Source organism: Schistocerca nitens, chromosome 2 (genome assembly GCF_023898315.1).
Source record: "Schistocerca nitens isolate TAMUIC-IGC-003100 chromosome 2, iqSchNite1.1, whole genome shotgun sequence".
In the NCBI taxonomy this organism is placed as follows: Eukaryota; Metazoa; Arthropoda; class Insecta; order Orthoptera; family Acrididae; genus Schistocerca; species Schistocerca nitens.
In genome coordinates, this window is record NC_064615.1 from 1066712262 (window position 1) to 1066730995 (window position 18734).

General features: G+C 40.7%; 1 protein-coding gene across 3 annotated transcripts in view; it reads right to left on the reverse strand.

Moving 5' to 3' along the window:
- LOC126237448 (sialin-like) overlaps positions 1–18734 on the reverse strand; it is a 191648-nt gene that overhangs the window by 26755 nt on the left and 146159 nt on the right. For all 3 annotated transcript variants that reach the window (XM_049947578.1, XM_049947577.1, XM_049947579.1), the window contains exons 2-4: positions 13117–13367; positions 12662–12892; positions 9549–9633 (exon numbers count right to left, since the gene is read on the reverse strand). In XM_049947578.1, coding sequence (XP_049803535.1) covers positions 9549–9633; positions 12662–12892; positions 13117–13367 — 567 coding nt within the window. The remainder of the gene's footprint in view (positions 1–9548; positions 9634–12661; positions 12893–13116; positions 13368–18734) is intronic.

Sequence of the window (18734 nt, forward strand, 5' to 3'; positions counted from 1 at the left end):
GTGCGGTCCCCTACGGCACTGCGTAGGATCCTACGGTCTTGGCGTGCATCCGTGCGTCGCTGCGGTCCGGTCCCAGGTCGACAGGCACGTGCACCTTCCGCCGACCACTGGCGACAACATCGATGTACTGTGGAGACCTCATGCCCCACGTGTTGAGCAATTCGGCGGTACGTCCACCCGGCCTCCCGCATGCCCACTATACGCCCTCGCTCAAAGTCCGTCAACTGCACATACGGTTCACGTCCACGCTGTCGCGGCATGCTACCAGTGTTAAAGACTGCGATGGAGCTCCGTATGCCACGGCAAACTGGCTGACACTGACGGCGGCGGTGCACAAATGCTGCGCAGCTAGCGCCATTCGACGGCCAACACCGCAGTTCCTGGTGTGTCCGCTGTGCCGTGCGTGTGATCATTGCTTGTACAGCCCTCTTGCAGTGTCCGGAGCAAGTATGGTGGGTCTGACACACCAGTGTCAATGTGTTCTTTTTTCCATTTCCAGGAGTGTACATTGTGGTAACTGATAGTTATTGAATGTTGAAGTGTATTTAGAATTCTTTTTTCCTCAAGGTTGAGCTTCATATATAACATTAAATTAACAGTTCACTTCTTGCAGGATGAACTATGATATAACTTCAAACCTAGCACCACAATTGGCAAAAAATAACAATGAAATTGGTAAAAAATTAAAATGGACTAGGAATTAAAAATAACATCAAAACTGTCAAAAAAGTAACAGTGAAATAAGAAAAAAATTAATTTGGCAAGAACATAGCATTGAAGCTGGCAAAAAACAGCACCAAAACTGGCAAAAAATAACAGTGAAATGGCAAAAAATTTCAGTGAAATCGAAAAAATGACGCCAAATCTGGCAAAAAATAATACTGAATTTGACCATAAAATAAAACGAATTTTTCCTGGCCCTACATATATATTATCTTCTCTATGATCATTTTCTACTGCAGTGAACATAAGAGATCTGTTTTGGTCTATCTGACATAGCAATGGGTCGTCTGCTTAGTTGAAATATGTGTCCTGCTGCCTTATGCCATTAATGAATCAAGGTAAAATATCTTCCAGAAGAAATAAAATATCCTCCAGAAGAAATGGTAACTGACTTTCCCTATAAATGTGTTAAATGCAAGGTATAAAGCTAACAGTGATAGGCAGCTTGCCAGTTCTATATTTTATAATACACAATATCTGTTCACGTTACTTTGTTCTACAAGCCTTTGTACACACTACACAAGCTTTTGTGGGTATATTGTAAATGGTGCCTCATGCTGGTAGTAGTTATAATCATGTATCAAGTGAGCAAGATAGAAATGTTTACATGCTACCAGATGAAAAATCAAGACACGTTTATAAGATCTGCCAGCCTAGTACAAGCATTTGACGATGTAAAATTGCACAAGATGTTCAAAATTGTTAGGAAAATAAGTGTAAGCTGTATGTAAATACAGAATATGTTCAATATTTACATGAACTACAAAAGAACAAAGATGGACAAATAAGAATGGAATACCAGGTGCACAGATTTAAAAATAAAAAAGGGAAAGAAAAGAAAGTCAGCATGCAGCCATATTTACATATGAATGCAAAATCAGTCATTCCACAGCATGAAGAGATCCATGGAACATAAAACTAAATATATGACAGGGATGTAATCTTCTACCCCTACTATTCTATTCACTCTCTACATCAAAGAAGGAATGATGGAACTACAGAAAGGTTCTGGTGAGAGATTAAAATTTGAGGGTAAAGGATAGCAATTCACTGATGACATTGCCATCGTCAGTAAAAGAGGAGAAGAATTGCATGACCTGTTGAATAGAAAGAACAGTCTAATGAGTATATGCTATAGATTGAAAGAAAACTGATGAAAGATAAAAGCAATGAGGAGTAGCACAAATGAGATAAGTGATAAGTTGAACATCAAAATTGATGATCATGAAGCAGACAAAGAGAAGAAATTCTGCTATCTCGTAAGCAAAATAACACATGATGAATGAAGCAAGGTGGCACAAAAAGCAGGCTAGCACAGGCAAAAAGAGCATTCCTCGCCAAAGAAGTCTGCTAGTATCAAACAGTGATCTTAATCTCAGGGATAAATTTCTGAGAATGTACATTTGTATCACAGCATTGTATGGAAGTGAATATTGGTCTATGGAAAAATTTGGAAAAAATAGAACTGAAGCATTTGAAATGTGGTGCTGTAGAAGAATGTTGAATTTTAAGTAGACTGATATGATAAGAAATAAGAGGGTTCTCTGCAGAATTGGCGAAAAGATGAACATGTGGAAATCTCTGACAAAGAGAAGCAACAGGATGAAAGAATATGCATCAAGACATCAAAGGATAACCTCTATGGCACTTGAGGGCACTGTAGAGGGTAAAAGTTGTAGGGAGGGCAAAGATTGGAATATATTTAACACTACACTCCTGACAAATCCTTTTAAAAAAAAAGACTCTATACCACTTAAATTATATTTGGTGTAAAGACAATACTCTTTCTGATAAAAGCTTTTCTTGTTAGTGCCAGTCTACATTGTTTGGCTTTTGCCGTCATATGACACCTGCAATTAAGATAAGAGGAACATACAGAGCAACTGTCGTTTGCTATACAACAGCAAGGCACAAAAGATAAAAAAATAATTACCTTTCCTCTTATCTTAATGGCAAATATCTGATGGCAGCACTAGCTGAAATGACATAATAAAACTTATACTGATCCCATCTCTTACTTTGATAACTTTGTGCAAATTTCTTCAGCTTCAACCTGCACTTAATTACTAACAAATGATGGTCAGATTCCACTTCAGCTCCAGTAAATATGCCTTCATTGTTAAATCATACAATAGAACTGCATGACCTTTGGAAATATAAGGGATCTACGGCTTGCAGCCAAGCCACAGTACTACAATAACATAACAAAGCCATGTTGGCTATGTTACAAAGCCAGATCTGTCAGGCACACATCCTGTTGCCCTTGCAACTGTTGAAAAGATTGCTGCCTTCAGGAACCATGTAGTAAACAATGGAAACTCCAGGTAGGAATATCAATAATGTAGGAAAATATAGATTGCCATCTACCATAAAGATGAAATGTTAAGTTGCAGACAGGCACAATTAAAAGACATTTACACATAAACTTTCAGGCACAACCTTTGTCAGAAAAACAAGAAACGCACACCATTCATTCACACAAGCAAGCACACCTCGTACACACATGAGCAGCTTGGGCCAGAATGCAGCTATCACATGGGATGGAACGAGCAACCTGGAGTGGGTGGAGAAGGGGAAGGGATAGCAGTGTACAAGTGGGGGTAGAGAGAAGCACTGTCTGGCTGAGTTTGCAGCGACTAGAATGACAACAGGCATTGTGTCAGAAGGTTATGGGGAAAGGAAGTGGGCTAAACAGGTCAAAAAAGGAAGAGTGAGGAAAGATGGGCAGGTTCATTTGCAGAGGGCAGCAGACAACGAGGGTGGGAGATGAGAATAAAGAGGAGGTGACAGGAGAGAGGGGGTGGATGATGATGTTTGGTTTGTGGGGCACTCAACTGCGTGGTTATCAGCGTCCATAAAAAATTCCCAACCTTTGCTCAGTCCAAACTCACCACATTCATGAATGATTATGAAATGATGAGGACAACACACAAATAACCAGTCATCTTGAGGCAGGTGAAAATTCCCGACCCTTCCGGGAATCAAACCTGGGACCCTGTGCTTGGGAAGCGAGAACATGACCACAAGACCACCAGCTGTGGACAGTGGCGGTGGAAACTGTTGGGTGGAGTGTGTGGGGAAAGTATTTTACCATAGGTTGAGGCCAGGATAATTACAGGAGAGGAGAATGTGCTGTAAGGATAACTCCCATCTGCACACTTCATAAAAGCTGGTGGTGGAGGGCAGGATCCAGATGGCTCGAATAGTGAAGCAGCCATTGAAATCAAGCATGTTATGTTGAGCTGCAAGTTGTGCCACAGGGTGGTCTACTTTGCTCTTGGCCACAGTTTGATGGTGGCTGTTCATCCCAGTGGACAGCTGGTTGATTAGTCATACCAATACAAAAAAAATTGTGCAACGATTGTAGCAGAGGTGATAAATGACATGGCTGCTTTCACAGGTACCCTGGCTCCCAATGGTGAGCATGAAACCTGTGACAGGAGTGGAATAAGAAGTGCTGGTTGGGTGGACTGGGCAGGTCTTGCATATGGGTCTTCTTCAGGGATATGATCTTTGTGGCAAAGGGTTGGGATTGGGAGTGGCATAGGGATGGACTAGGATATTATGGAGGTGATGGAACACATTTTTAGGAGGGTCTGGAAAGATCTCAGGTAGGATGTCCCTCATTTCAGGACATGATGATAATTAATCAGAGCCCTTGTGAAGGATGTGGTCCAGTTGTTCCAGGCTGGGGTGGTATTGGGTGATAAATGAGGCACTCCTTTGTGGCTGGTTCTTGTGGGTGGTGGGAGAATTGGGGATGTGAGGGGAAATGGCATGGGACATCTGTTTGTGGACTAGGTCTAGGGGATACTGCATCTTTGAAGGCCTTGGGAAGTGGGAGAGGGTGAGGGGTGGGGGATATGGTGGAAAGTCTAAGTTGGCTCAGGGGACCAGTTGCACTACTGCATCCTACCCTTAGCAAAGCAGTTAGTTAGAAATCCAAGTACATGGTGTAATAAGTGGAATACTTTTTTCTTATTTTAGTGATGCATTACTCAGTTCAGTCTGACCCAAGGTGCCAGAAGTAAATACATTGCTCACAAACTCATTTGTAACATTTCGTTAAAGTTTTGTATTATAGTATGTGTCACATAAGAAGGAGCCTATGTGCAGAGAGAGAGAGAGAGAGGAAGAGAGAGAGAGAAAGAGAGGGAGAGAAAGAGAGGGAGTAAGAGAGAGAGAGAGAGAGAGGAGGGGGAGGGGGAGCTTGGAGGGAATGAAGTGAGGTGGTTTGAGGGGTGAATATTTTCATGTTGCCAGGCCCTGCAAATTGTTGTTGCAAACAACAATGATTAAAATGCGTTGCCACTGAAGTATGGCACAGCGTTTGTCACCGTCCAGCACTATTTACAGCAAGGTGTTCAGATGAAGATCAGACCTTACTGGCTGCTGAGGGTTAGTGGAGGAGGATGCCCAGAAGAGTTAAAAACTGGGCCACTTTCTGAATGGATGCACACTATAGGCCAAGTCCAACAAATTTCTTTGGACTCCCTACACTTTGTTATGTAGCAATAATGTAACCAGGGCAAATGTTTTCTCCCAGAGAGACTTACCTAGTGGTCTTCTAGCCTGATCAGATGGCCTACTGCTGCCAATTTAAAAACATGATGAGAAAGTTTCAACATAACAAGAAATTTAAACAACTGAGGTGTTTCAAGAATGTAATAAATAGTTTTATTATGTTTTATGACAAGAGTGGAGTTTTCATATTTAGAAGAGAGACCCTAGAAGTAGAATTACAGTATCATATTGAAAAATATAAGGAGGTACATACAAAATAAGTGATATAAAATGAAAACATTTTGGGAAATACTGTAATGAATGCTATGAAAAATCGAAGATGTTTTAATGAAAACAGATTTCAATGGCAATGGTACATATGTTAAATATGTGTGCACTTAGCCACATAGTAAATGCCTACACAAACATATATTTTTGCTTGTGTCAACATAGCTTGAATAAAATGTCCAATAGTGAACTCATTATGTTGAAACTACTGTGTGTCCTGTGACAGTGGAGGTAAGTACAACTCGTATTCCAAATACTTTCAGATTTGTGGTTGCACTGTATTTTAGCAATGAAACCAGCATTCTGAAAGAGGCTTGTCGGAAGTAATCCTGTATGAGAGAGAGAGAGAGAGAGAGAGAGAGAGAGAGAGAGAGAGAGAGAGAGAGAGGAGGGGGGGGGGAGAAAGGGAGGGAGAGAGAATGATAAATCCAGCTTTGAACTAGGTTCAACCAGCCTGTGTCAAGAAACTATTGCCCCACCAGAACAGTGGTAAAGGAATGTACTACCTTTCTGAGACTTTTCACTGGAAATACATCTGGATATGACAAGGTATACTGTACAATGTTTCTGCAATGTGAAGAGAGAGGTGGAATTGGTAAGATGTAAAAGAAATAGAACTGTTGGTTTTATTTTTTCAAACAGCAAAACAAAATATTACTGGAAAGAAATAAAGATTAGCATTTAACAGCTTGGTCACTGCTGAGGTCATTTATGTCTAAATATACAGGGACACCCTTATCTCATGAGACAGGCTGAATAAAGGCAAACCTACATTTGTAAATTTAGAGAAATATTTTGATAATGTTGACTGGAATATACTCTTTGATATTATGAAGGTAGCATGAATAAAATGCAACAAGGTAAAGCTTACTTTGATAGAAGCCAGACTGAAGTTATAGGACTTGAAGAACATGAAAGGGAGGTAGTAATTGAGAAGGGAATGAGACACAGTTGTACACTCCCCCAAATCTTATTCAATATTTACAGTGTGTGGGGGGTAAATTGAGTTTAGTCTTGTGTAGATATGGAAAATGGACAATAAAGGGTACAGACAAGAAGCAAATGGAGGCTCCTGAAATGTGGTCCCAAAGAAGAATGCTGAAAGTTAGACGAGTAGAGCAAATGACTGATGAGGAGATCGAACTGGGGCAAAAGTTTAAGGAAGTGGTGAAGAATTGTAGAGTGAGCTCAAGGCTTGACTTCAATAAGCAGGTTCAAGTGGATATAGGTAGCAGTAGTTATACAGAGATACAGTATAATGTAGAGAGCCTAACTAAACCAGTCTTCAGTTTGGAGACTACAAGTGAACAATGAACTACCTCAAACTGGCTAAGGATGTGGGATAGAAGTGGACATGGCCTTATTTAAGAAAGCATCCTGTAATTCATCTGTAGTGACCTAGGTGGTTCACAAAAACCACGGTACAGTCTTATCCTTTCAATATAATTTAGCTCATTTGTTTCTAGATATTACACAGTGTGATTAAAAATGTTGTGAACACTAATTAATTATACATGCTCCATTTATTAGTTTCACTTTCTGGCTTCCTACACCTTTATCTAAAGTCCAGCAACACAGGAAAAGATAGATGGCTACTTACCATAAAGATGACATGTTAAGTTGGCGACAGATACAATTAAAAGACACTTACACACAAGCTTTTGGCCACAGCCTTCATCAGAAAAAAAAGAGTAACACACATCATTCATTTACACAAGCAAGCACGCCTCATGCACACATGATTGCCAACACTGGCAGCTTGGACCAGAATGCAGTTGTCACATGAAATGGAAGCAGCAATCTGGAGGGGGTGAAGAAGGGAAAGGGACAGAAGTGTATCAGTGGGACGGGGGGGGGGGGGGGAGGAGCACTGTCTGGTGGAGTGTACAGGGACTAGATTGCCAACAGTTACAGTGTTGTGAGGTTGGAGGGCAGGGTGGTGGGGAAAACAGAATGAAAAAGGAGAGGAGCAGAGAAGGATGGGCAGATGAATTGGCAGAGGGCAGCATACTAAGAGGGTGGGAGATAAGAATGGGGAGGAGGTGAAAGGACAGAGCACATGGAAACTGTTGGATGGACGGTGTGGGGACAGTATGTTACTGTAGATCAAGACTGGGATAATTACTGGAGCAGAGATTGTGTTGTAAAGGTACCTCTCACCTACACAGTTCAGAAAAGCTGGCGGAGGAGGAGAGGATCCAGATGGCTTGGGTAGTACAGCAGCTACTGAAATCAAGCATGTTATGTTCAGTTGCAAGTTGTGCCATAGGGTATTGTACTTTGCTCTTGGCCACAGTCTGACAGTGGCCGTTCATCCCAGTGGACAGCTGGTTCATTGTCATATCAGTATAAAAAAGCTGTGCAATGTTTGCAGCAGAGTTGGTATTTGACATGGTTGCTTTCACACATGGTCTGGCCTCTGATGGCATAGGAAAAGCCTGCGACAAGACTGCAATAGGAAGTGCTGGGTGGATGGATTGGACAGGTCTTGCACCTGGGTCCTCCTCAGGGATATGATTCTTGTGGCAAAGGGATAGGATTGGGAGTGGCATAGGGACGGACTAGGATGATGTGGTGGTTGGTTGGTGACAGAGCACCACTCTAAGATGGGTGGGAAAGATCTTGGATAGGATGTCCCATATTTCAGGGCATGACAACAGGTAATCAAAGCAATGGCAAAGGATGTAATTCAGCTGTTCCAGTCCAGGTCGGTACTGGGTGACAGAGGGGGCACTCCTTTGTGCCTGGTTCTTGGGGTTGGGGATTTAGGATGCAAGAGGAAATGGAATAGGAGATCTGTTTGCAAACTACACCTGGGAGATAGCGCCTGTCTGTGAAGACCTTGGCGAGACCTTCAGAGTTTTTGTCACTACAGATATGCAATCCCTAGGTAGCCAGGCTGTGTGGGAGGGGTTTTTTTAGTGTGAAAGGGATGACAGCTGTTGAAATGAAGATACTGTTGGTGGTTGGCAGATTTTTATATGGACAGAAGTGTGGATGGAGCCATCAGAGAGGAGGAGGTCAACGTCTAAGAAGGTGGCACGCTGGGTTGGGGAGGACCAACTGAAGCATATGGGAAAGAAGGTGTTGAGGCTGTGAAGGAATGGGGATAGGGTGTCTTGGCCCTGAGTCCAGATCATGAAGATATTATCAATGAACCTGAACCGACTAGGGGTTTGGCTTTTGGGAGGCTAGTAAGGTCTCCTCTAGATGGCCCATAAACAGGTTGACACAGGAGTTTGTTATGCAGGTGCTCATGGCTGTGCAGCAGATTTGTTTCTATACCTTCCTTTCGAAGGAAAAATAGTTGTGAGTTAGGATAAAGTTAGTAAGGTGTACAAGGAATGAGGTGGTGGGTTTGGATTCTGAGGGTATTGGGAAAGGTGGTGTTCAATAGCAGTAAGGCTATGGGCATGAGGGAAGTTAGTGTATAGGGCGGTGGGGTCAACAGTGATAAATAGTTCTTGTAGGAAGTAAAGGGGTGGGGATGGTGGAGATTCGGTGAAGGAAATGGTTGGTATCTTTGATGTGGGAAGCTAGAAATGGCCAATTTGTTGGAAGTGTTGGTCAATGATGGCTGAGATTCTTTCAGTGTGAAGTACAATAACCAGCCACAATGATGTATCCATGATTGTTGGGTTTGTATATTTTGGGGAGCATGTAGAAGGTAGATGTGTAGTGGTGTCATAGGGGTGAGGAGGGAAATGGATTCAGAGGAGAGGTTCTGGCAACTGTGAGTTCTTGGTGAAACACTACATACTGTCTTAACTAAATTAACATTTTTTTCTCTTATTTCAAACAACTTGGTTATTTTTGGGCAACCAAAGTTTTGGGCTGTAGGCCCATTTTCCTTTACACAGCTGATTCCAAAGATAACTTGGTTGTCATCTTTGGAATCAGTTATCCACTGGAAAATGGCTTACAACATGAAACCTGGGTCAGACAAAAATAATAAAGTTTTGTGAAAGAAAGCAACAAGTGTTTTGTTTAGTTAATAGACTACAGTATATCAATACATTACTATTTTTACTTACCCATATATGCTGTAACAAATTTGCTGCGTTCATTTGGAGGGATCCAGTTGGCTGTAAGACTGTGTAAAGCAGGCCATGCGAGTCCCTGTAAACATGAAACATGCTGTAATTTAAAACACTTAGAAAATATTGCTGAAATTTAAGTGTTATGAAGCAATTGTCAGTTGCTATTACTAAACATATATGAAATTTCAGAAGACCATAATATTTGCAGAGTATTTATAATGAATAACAGATTAGTCACGCACGTGCACGCACATGCGCACGCGCACACACTAGCTGTAGTAAACTTGCAGTGATTAGGATCGACTAAATAGCACCATCTCATAGGACTGAGGAATGTTATGAATGAAAGCATGAATTTTAGTGACAGCTTTCACAAAAACATTTACATGTAATCCCACTCTGGCTTTGACAAATCATTTTCCTTCAACAAAATTGGCAAACTTTCATAATTTCTTAATTCTATGTCAATTCATAAGCTTTTCATTGTATTTCTTGTTACTACTTTCAGTTTTGTAATGTGCTAACAATTCTGTTAGTATTAGGTACAGTTGGTTGATTGGTCAGTCTGGAGATCAAAGAGACTAAACTGCGTGGTTATCAGTCCCTTTTCCTTAGTCACAGCGGTCTCAGATTAAAACAATACCCCAAAGGAAACCTATAGCTTGAAATCTGGGGAAGAAAGAAAATGTGTAAAACTATGTGTGTAACCACATGGAAGTAGAAAATGAAAGTATCAAGCCAAAACTGAAAACATTAATGAAAATGAAAATGAAAAAAGTAGTAAAAAGTGTTAATATAGCAGATGGCCGCAGCTACCTGATCACAAGAGTAAAAAAGGATGGTCAGCCACTCTGCAACACATTAAAATCCCTAGCCTAAAACCACAAGGCAAGAGAAACACAGATGGTGAAAAGACAAACACCAAGTTGAAAAAACAGCACCAGAGGGAGCAAGGATGAGTCAAAATAGATAGGGTGAGGGCCTGAAAGATGCCCACCCTTAAATAGAATGAGAAAAATGCCTTTCATGGATAAAACTTAAAACTATGTTAGCCGTTGAGGCACTGTTACCTAAAAGCGAAGGGAGCTTGTCAGGGAGATTAAAAGTCCACCACAGGGCGGTTAAATTTAGACAGTCCAACGAGATGTGAACTACTGTCAAGCATGAAGCACAGTGACACTAAGGTTGGTCCTCATGATGTAGCAGGTGATCATAAGTCAGTCAAGTATGGCCAATGCGGTGCCAGTAAAGGATAACAGAGTCCTTGTGAGAGGCTCGCTTGGAGGACCTCTACACATTCGTCGGCTCCTTTACCATACAAGTCAGGGAGCACCATTCTGTATTCAAGAGTGTATGTAAGTGGACTCGGAGAAGAGATGGTAGGGAGAAAGACTCGAGTTCAATGAGGAGGGACCGGACATGGACTGCAATTGCAACCCCTGATTTGGGTCGCCATTGTGGGAGATGGATCACTGTGTTAGGAGAAAGGAAATAGTAATTCGGATGTGTAGGTGAGTTGCAAATGTGCACAGTATAATTGGCAAGCAGTTGTTGTTGCTTGATCTGCAACAGCAGAACCCCGGCTTCTATGAGCAGGCTGTTCACAGGGTCATTCAGAAAGCTCCTGCCATGAGTTTAACTTCACAGTGGTGTATAAGGCCCAGCATCCACAATGCTGAGGACAATGCTGAACCATACACCAGGTTCCCATAGTCAAGACGGTGCTATACATGGGCTTTGTACGGCTGCAACAGAATAGGGTAATCTGCATCCCAGTCAGTGTGATTCAGGCATCGAAGAATGTTAAGGTGCTGCCAGCACTTTTGCTTAAGTTGATGAAGATGGGGAAGCCAAGTTAAGTGTGCATCAGAAACCATTTCTAAAAAGCAATAAAGAATCCACTAAATTAAGGAGATAGTAATCAAGATAAAGTTGTGGGTGCGGGTGAACCGTCGAAGGTGGCAGAAATGCATGACGCAAGTCTTAGTGGCTGAAAACTGAAAGCCGTGGGTGAGGGCCCTATGACTGTACCTTCCATATGGCTCCATGCAGTCAATGTTCAGCCACACCAATAGTAGATGAGCAAATGGAAATGCAAAAGTCGTCAGCGTATAAGAAGGGTGATACTGAGCAGCCCACAGTTGCTGTGAGACCATTAATGGCTACTAAAATAAGTGGGATACTCAGTACAGAGCCCATATCTCTTGTGTATGGGGAAACTGTGTGAAGCACCGACTAGAAATCTGAAAGTGTGCAGGTCAAAAAAGACAGCATTAAGGCGATAATGGCAAGAAAGGCTGTTCGGTTGGCAGACTCCAAGTATACCAAGTTGTCTGACTTGGCGAAAACTGCACTGGGATGGAGCCAGAAGGCTCCGAGTCTCAAGGAGCCAAAAGCTCACCATACATTTAAGCAGCTTGTACACAACATTGGTCAGACTAATAGGGTGATAGCCATCCATATCTAGCAGGTTCTTACCAGATTTTACCACTGGAATGGTGATACTTTCTCGCCACTGTGATGGTAATTCACCATCACTCTAGATGCAGTTGAAGATGACAAGGAGGTGGTGCTGGTAATACACTGATAGATTTTTAATCATTTGGTGATGGACGTGGTCTGGCCCATTGTTGAATGACAGGTGAGGTATCTTTGCCTCTGTACTTCCGCCTCGACTGACATCTCTGCCCAAACTCTTTGCCTTTACAAATGTCTGCTTGTGTCTGTATATGTGCAGATGGATATGTGTGTGTGTGTGCGAGTGCATACCTGTCCTTTTTCCCCCTAAGGTAAGTCTTTCCGCTCCCGGGATTGGAATGACTCCTTACCCTCTCCCTTAAAACCCACATTCTTTCGTCTTTCCCTCTCCTTCCCTCTTTCCTGACGAAGCAAACGTTGGTTGCAAAAGCTTGAATTTTGTGTGTGTGTTTGTGTGTCTATCAACATGCCAACGCTTTCGTTTGGTAAGTTACATCAGCTTTGTTTTTAGATATATTTTTCCCACGTGGAATGTCCACACTGATAATTTGGTAGTACGTTACACTATTACTTAATTATGCAACAGATTTTCACTTATGTAGAAGAAACAAAGTCAAAGTTGTACTTACTCCAATGAATCCTTGAACAACTCTGAGGGCAACAATTGCCTCATAACCAATTTTAGCTGCCACAGGAATGAGCAATGACAAAACAAACATAGTTAAATTGCTAAAACCAAACACTTTCTTTGTACCATAGGCATGAGAAAGCATGCCACCTGGCAGCTGTAGGACTGAATGCAGCCAGAAATAGGCACCGAGAACCATGCCTTGTTGTTTCTCATCCCATTCAAATCGAAGCTGTAATTGAGAATTTTTATCAGTACACAAGTTATCCTGATCTATGCTGAATAGAATGATATAATAATAAAATGATAATTTTATGTAAGCTACATTTTTATTCTATCAGCCAGATTACTAAGAGTGAGAAAAGACAGAATTAAATAAGCAATAATGTTGCAGTATTCATTTTAAAACTCATTAACAGTATTCATAAAGGTAAATAATAATGAAGATTTTATTACCACTTTGTCACTATCTACAGTAACTGCTTGCTGATTAGAAGTTAAATTTTCAGTCTTGCTTTCAAAAGAATCATTTTTCCACATTAGTTGTGTTTCCAATGAACAGGCTCCCATTTCTGTTTCTTGACTTGCTAGTGGGTGCTTCTTTATCATGTCAACTATTGCAATATTTACATTGTTGGTAATCATGAAATTTACAAGTGTTCCAGTAAATACTAGATACCAAAGACATGTTCGAATCTGAATGCAACCTGCAAAAAAGCACTCAGTACAGATTATGATGTATGTTGTTCCTTACAGTGAAAATTAAATCTCATTAACATAACAACTACATATTTGCTTACCAAAATTTAGAAACATTTGGAAATTAACAAACAAAAACTGTTATTAAACATGCAGTATAACAAATTTCCAGCTCATACAATCACTGTCCACTCACTCAAACTCAAAGTAGAAGAAATGATCAAAGATATCTAGCTATGAAAGTGTAAAAATTATTTTATTGTGACTGTACAATTCTCAAATGCTTAAATCCCACATTTTTATGGCATCACTGAATGAACTTTCTTGATATATCCAAGATCTCATTTTTAGAGGACATGTTCAGATTGTGACTTCAGTTCATAGCTATGAAACTTCACTTTAGGTACCAATAAGCCACTATTTATTGCATATCCATCTACATCTATATTCTACAAACCACAGTGAAGTACATGGCAGATGCTACTTTCCATTGTACCAGTTATTTGGGCTGCTTTCCATACCATTCACATATGGAGCACGGAAAGAATGATAATTTTAATGGCTGCTGTGCACTCTGTTAAATAGTATAATCTTGGTCTTCAGGTGATTCCTATAGAACCAATACTATGGGGGTAATTGTACAATTCTAGATTCCACACCTGAAGCTGATTCTTGCAGAGTTCGTTAGAAGGCTTTCATGAGATAGTTTCTACTTATCTTCAATTATCTGGCAGTTCAGTTTCTCCAACATTTCTGTGAGACTCTCCTGTGGATCAAACAGACCCGTGCCATTTGTAGTCATTCTTTGTATACATTCATTATCCCTAGTGTGTTCTATTTTGTATGGATCCCATACACTTGTGACTTCTAAGCAATCTGCTTCTTGGTCCGATTGCATTTCCTAGTATCCTACAAACGAACCAGCATCTACCACCTGCTTTTCCTATAACTGGGACTATGTGATAATTCCATTTCATACCTCTACAAGTTGTTGTATCCACACATTTGTATGAGTTGAACAATACCAATTGCAATTCATCGATTTTATACTTAAAGACTACTAGAGTTTTTCATTTTCTGGACAGCATAATTTTACATTTCTCAACATTTAAAGCTAGTTACCACTCTTCGCATTACTTTAAAATCTTATCCAGCTCCAATTGAAAGTCTGTGCATGTTTTCCAAACAGAAATTCATTATAGATACACACTTATTTGTGAAAAATCTGAAGCTACAATTAATATTATCTGCACATTCATTAACATACAACAGGACAGGAAGAGTCTCAAACATCTCATGATGACTCTCCATCCAAGATAATATACAGCATCCACCTTATGAAGAAATTCTCAATTCAGATACAAGGCATGTCCAGAAAATGAGTACCGTTTTGGAAAAAAAAACTAATAAAAACATTTTATCAAGTCAAAATTTATTTTTACAAGAAAGAGCATTTCTTGAACTATTTTTCTACAGTTACCACCTTGGTTCAGACATCTGCCATAATCGGAAACCGGATGGTGTCAGTGAAGACAAGCACCGCTGAACACCATTTTTTGTCTCTTCATCTCTGTCAAAGCATCTTCCTCCAAAATCACTCTTCAAGTTCAAGAACAAGTGGTAGTCAGAAGGTGCAAGATTGGGGCTGTATAGCAGATGATCAAACTGCTCCCAACTGAATTTTTGAATAAGGTTTTGAGTGCCACGATCAGAATGTGGATGCGCATTGTCATGAAGCAACACAGTGCCTTTACTTACCATTCCATGCTTTTTGTTTTGAAGTGGGCACTGAAGTTTTCTTAATGTTTCCAGTATCATACCACATTGACAGTTTCACCTCAGGGAAGATATTCAACACACAGATGTCCTATCTGTCCCAGAACACAGGTACACAACTTTTTTTGCCGACAATGTTTTGAATTTTTGTTTTTGTGGGGACTGTGAGTGCTGCCACCCCACTGACTGTTGTTTTCATTCTGGAGTGACATGCCAAACCAAAGTTTCATCACTATCCACAAGTCTGTTTAAGAAATCATCTCCTTCATCACCATATCGGGTATGAAATGTCAAAGCACTGCCAAGTCACTTCATTTTGTGGATATCTGTAAGCATTTTCAGAACCCAGTGGGAACACAATTTGTGAAAATTTATGTCATTTGTGATAATTTCATGCAGAATAGTTTTTGAAATTTGCGTTTATTCACCACTGAGCATTCTTATTGTGAATCATCTGTTTTGATGAATTTCCTCAGTAACTTTCTAAAACAAACCACCATAGACAACAGAAGGCCACCCACTCCAAGCTTTGTCATGAACAATGGTTCATCCATAATTGAACTGTGTCACCCAGTTTCTCACCATTCTGTCAGTCATTACACTTTCACTATATGTCTCTACAAGTTGACAATAAATTACAGCTCGTTTAACATTTTTTGCATTGAGAAACCTTATTACAGAATGCACTCCACACTCAGTGGAATCAGATATTGTCTTAACCATTTTGAATGATCACTAACAAATGAAGTCACAACACAATCCAGCTGTAATGGCATCTGTGGAAATACAGGGGTATTACAAATGATTGAAGCGATTTCACAGCTCTACAATAACTTTATTATTTGAGATATTTTCACAATGCTTTGCACACACATACAAAAACTCAAAAAGTTTTTTTAGGCATTCACAAATGTTCGATATGTGCCCCTTTAGTGATTCGGCAGACATCAAGCCGATAATCAAGTTCCTCCCACACTCGGCGCAGCATGTCCCCATCAATGAGTTCGAAAGCATTGTTGATGCGAGCTCGCAGTTCTGGCACGTTTCTTGGTAGAGGAGGTTTAAACACTGAATCTTTCAGATAACCCCACAGAAGGAAATCGCATGGGGTTAAGTTGGGAGAGCGTGGAGGCCATGACATGAATTGCTGATCATGATCTCCACCACGACCGATCCATCGGTTTTCCAATCTCCTGTTTAAGAAATGCCGAACATCATGATGGAAGTGCGGTGGAGCACCATCCTGTTGAAAGATGAAGTCGGCGCTGTCGGTCTCCAGTTGTGGCATGAGCCAATTTTCCAGCATGTCCAGATACACGTGTCCTGTAACGTTTTTTTCGCAGAAGAAAAAGGGGCCGTAAACTTTAAACCGTGAGATTACACAAAACACGTTAACTTTTGGTGAATTGCGAATTTGCTGCACAAATGCGTGAGGATTCTCTACCGCCCAGATTTGCACATTGTGTCTGTTCACTTCACCATTAAGAAAAAATGTTGCTTCATCACTGAAAACAAGTTTTGCACTGAACGCATCCTCTTCCATGAGCTGTTGCAATCACGCCGAAAATTCAAAGCGTTTGACTTTGTCATCGGGTGTCAGGGCTTGTAGCAATTGTAAACGGTACGGCTTCTGCTTTAGCCTTTTCCGTAAGATTTTCCAAACCATCGGCTGTGGTACGTTTAGCTCCCTGCTTGCTTTATTCGTCGACTTCCGCGGGCTACGCGTGAAACTTGCCCGCACGCGTTCAACCGTTTCTTCGCTCACTGCAGGCCGACCCGTTGATTTCCCCTTACAGAGGCATCCAGAAGCTTTAAACTGCGCATACCATCGCCGAATGGAGTTAGCAGTTGGTGGATCTTTGTTGAACTTTGTCCTGAAGTGTCGTTGCACTGTTATGACTGACTGATGTGAGTGCATTTCAAGCACGACATACGCTTTCTCGGCTCCTGTCACCATTTTGTCTCACTGCGTTCTCGAGCGCTCTGGCGGCAGAAACCTGAAGTGCAGCTTCAGTTGAACAAAACTTTATGAGTTTTTCTACGTATCTGTAGTGTGTCGTGACCATATGTCATCATTTGTAATAGCCCTGTACAATCAACCAGGGAGTTGAATGTGAATGTGTAGAACTGTGACACTAGTGTTGCACTGGCAGTACAATGAAACAGGACTTACTTTCTGGACACAACTCATGCAAATATCACTGGGTAACTCACACACCTAACTTCAGATAACAGGAATAGGTGTAGTATTGAGTCCAATGCTTTTTGCAACTCAATAGATATTACATCTACCTGGCTGCCTCGGTCCATGCCTTTCGGGATGTCATGGGAGAAAAATGTAAGTTGAGTTTTGCATAAAGCTTTTCTGGAATCCGTACTTGTTGCCATGTAAGTCATTCTATTTGAGATGCCTCATTACATTTCAGGTCAGAATATGTTGTAAGACTCAGCAAGAGATTCATTCAAGGATACTAGACAGTAGTTTTGTGTATCACTTCTGCTACCTTTCTTGTAAACAGATATCACCTAGGCTTTCTTTCAACTACCTGGTACATTTTTGTGTTTGAGGGGTCTATGGAAAATTATGGTGAAAAGGGGAGCTACCTTAGCTACAAATTCTGTGTAGTACCTGATAGGGATTCCATTGGACACTAAAGCTTTGTTCAATTTTAGCAATTACAGTTGTTTCTCATTGCCAGTAACACTTACATAATCTTTGTAGTGGTGCAAGAATTAAATTGTGGCAATAATTTTGGGTTTTCCTTTGTAAAGGGACATTTGAAAACCAATTTCAGCATCTGGACTTTTGCTTTGCTATCCTCAATTTCAGCCACTGTGTCACCCAAGAGCATCTGGATGCTCACCTTGGTGCAGGTACAGCCACAATTTATTTGGATTTTGCGAGATATCTTTCAATAATATTCAGTCATGGTACCTGTCAAAGGTTTCACACATTGCCCCCGACAGTAAAACATGTTTCATTCAGCATTTCTGATTCTATATTCTTATTCTTGATTTTATGCCAATTATGCAGGATTCCCTTTTTCTTTGGAGTAAATGTGTATCACAGAGGATCCCTCCAATCTTAAACTGTTCTGCAAGGTACATATCTATCCTGTGTTTGGTCAATTATTTTTTTAAACTTCAATCATATTTCCTCCACATGCTCTTGTCCTGAGCTAAAAGTTTCAAGTGACTCTTTACGTAGTTTACTGAACATATAACTCTTTCTGCTTGTTCTGAACTATCCTTCCTAAGTAGTTTCCAAAGAACGCTTTTAATAATATTTTGCAGGATGTCTTCTCACACCCACCACTAACAAAACAATAATGATCCCAATTGATTATTGGATGATTATCGTCTCCTCTGATGATTGCAGTATAATGGGGAACATACATGACAGGAAAACTGAAATTATATCTGAAACCTCTGACAATTTCAGTATAATGGGAGACATACAGAATAGTAAAACTGAAATTTTATCTGAAGTTTTCAGTTAAATGTGGGGGTGTGTGTTGTCATTGATAAAAGGATCCAATTACAGGTTTATGCCCACCACTGAAACAGAGTCTAGCCCAAACAATTTCACATGCAGCTCT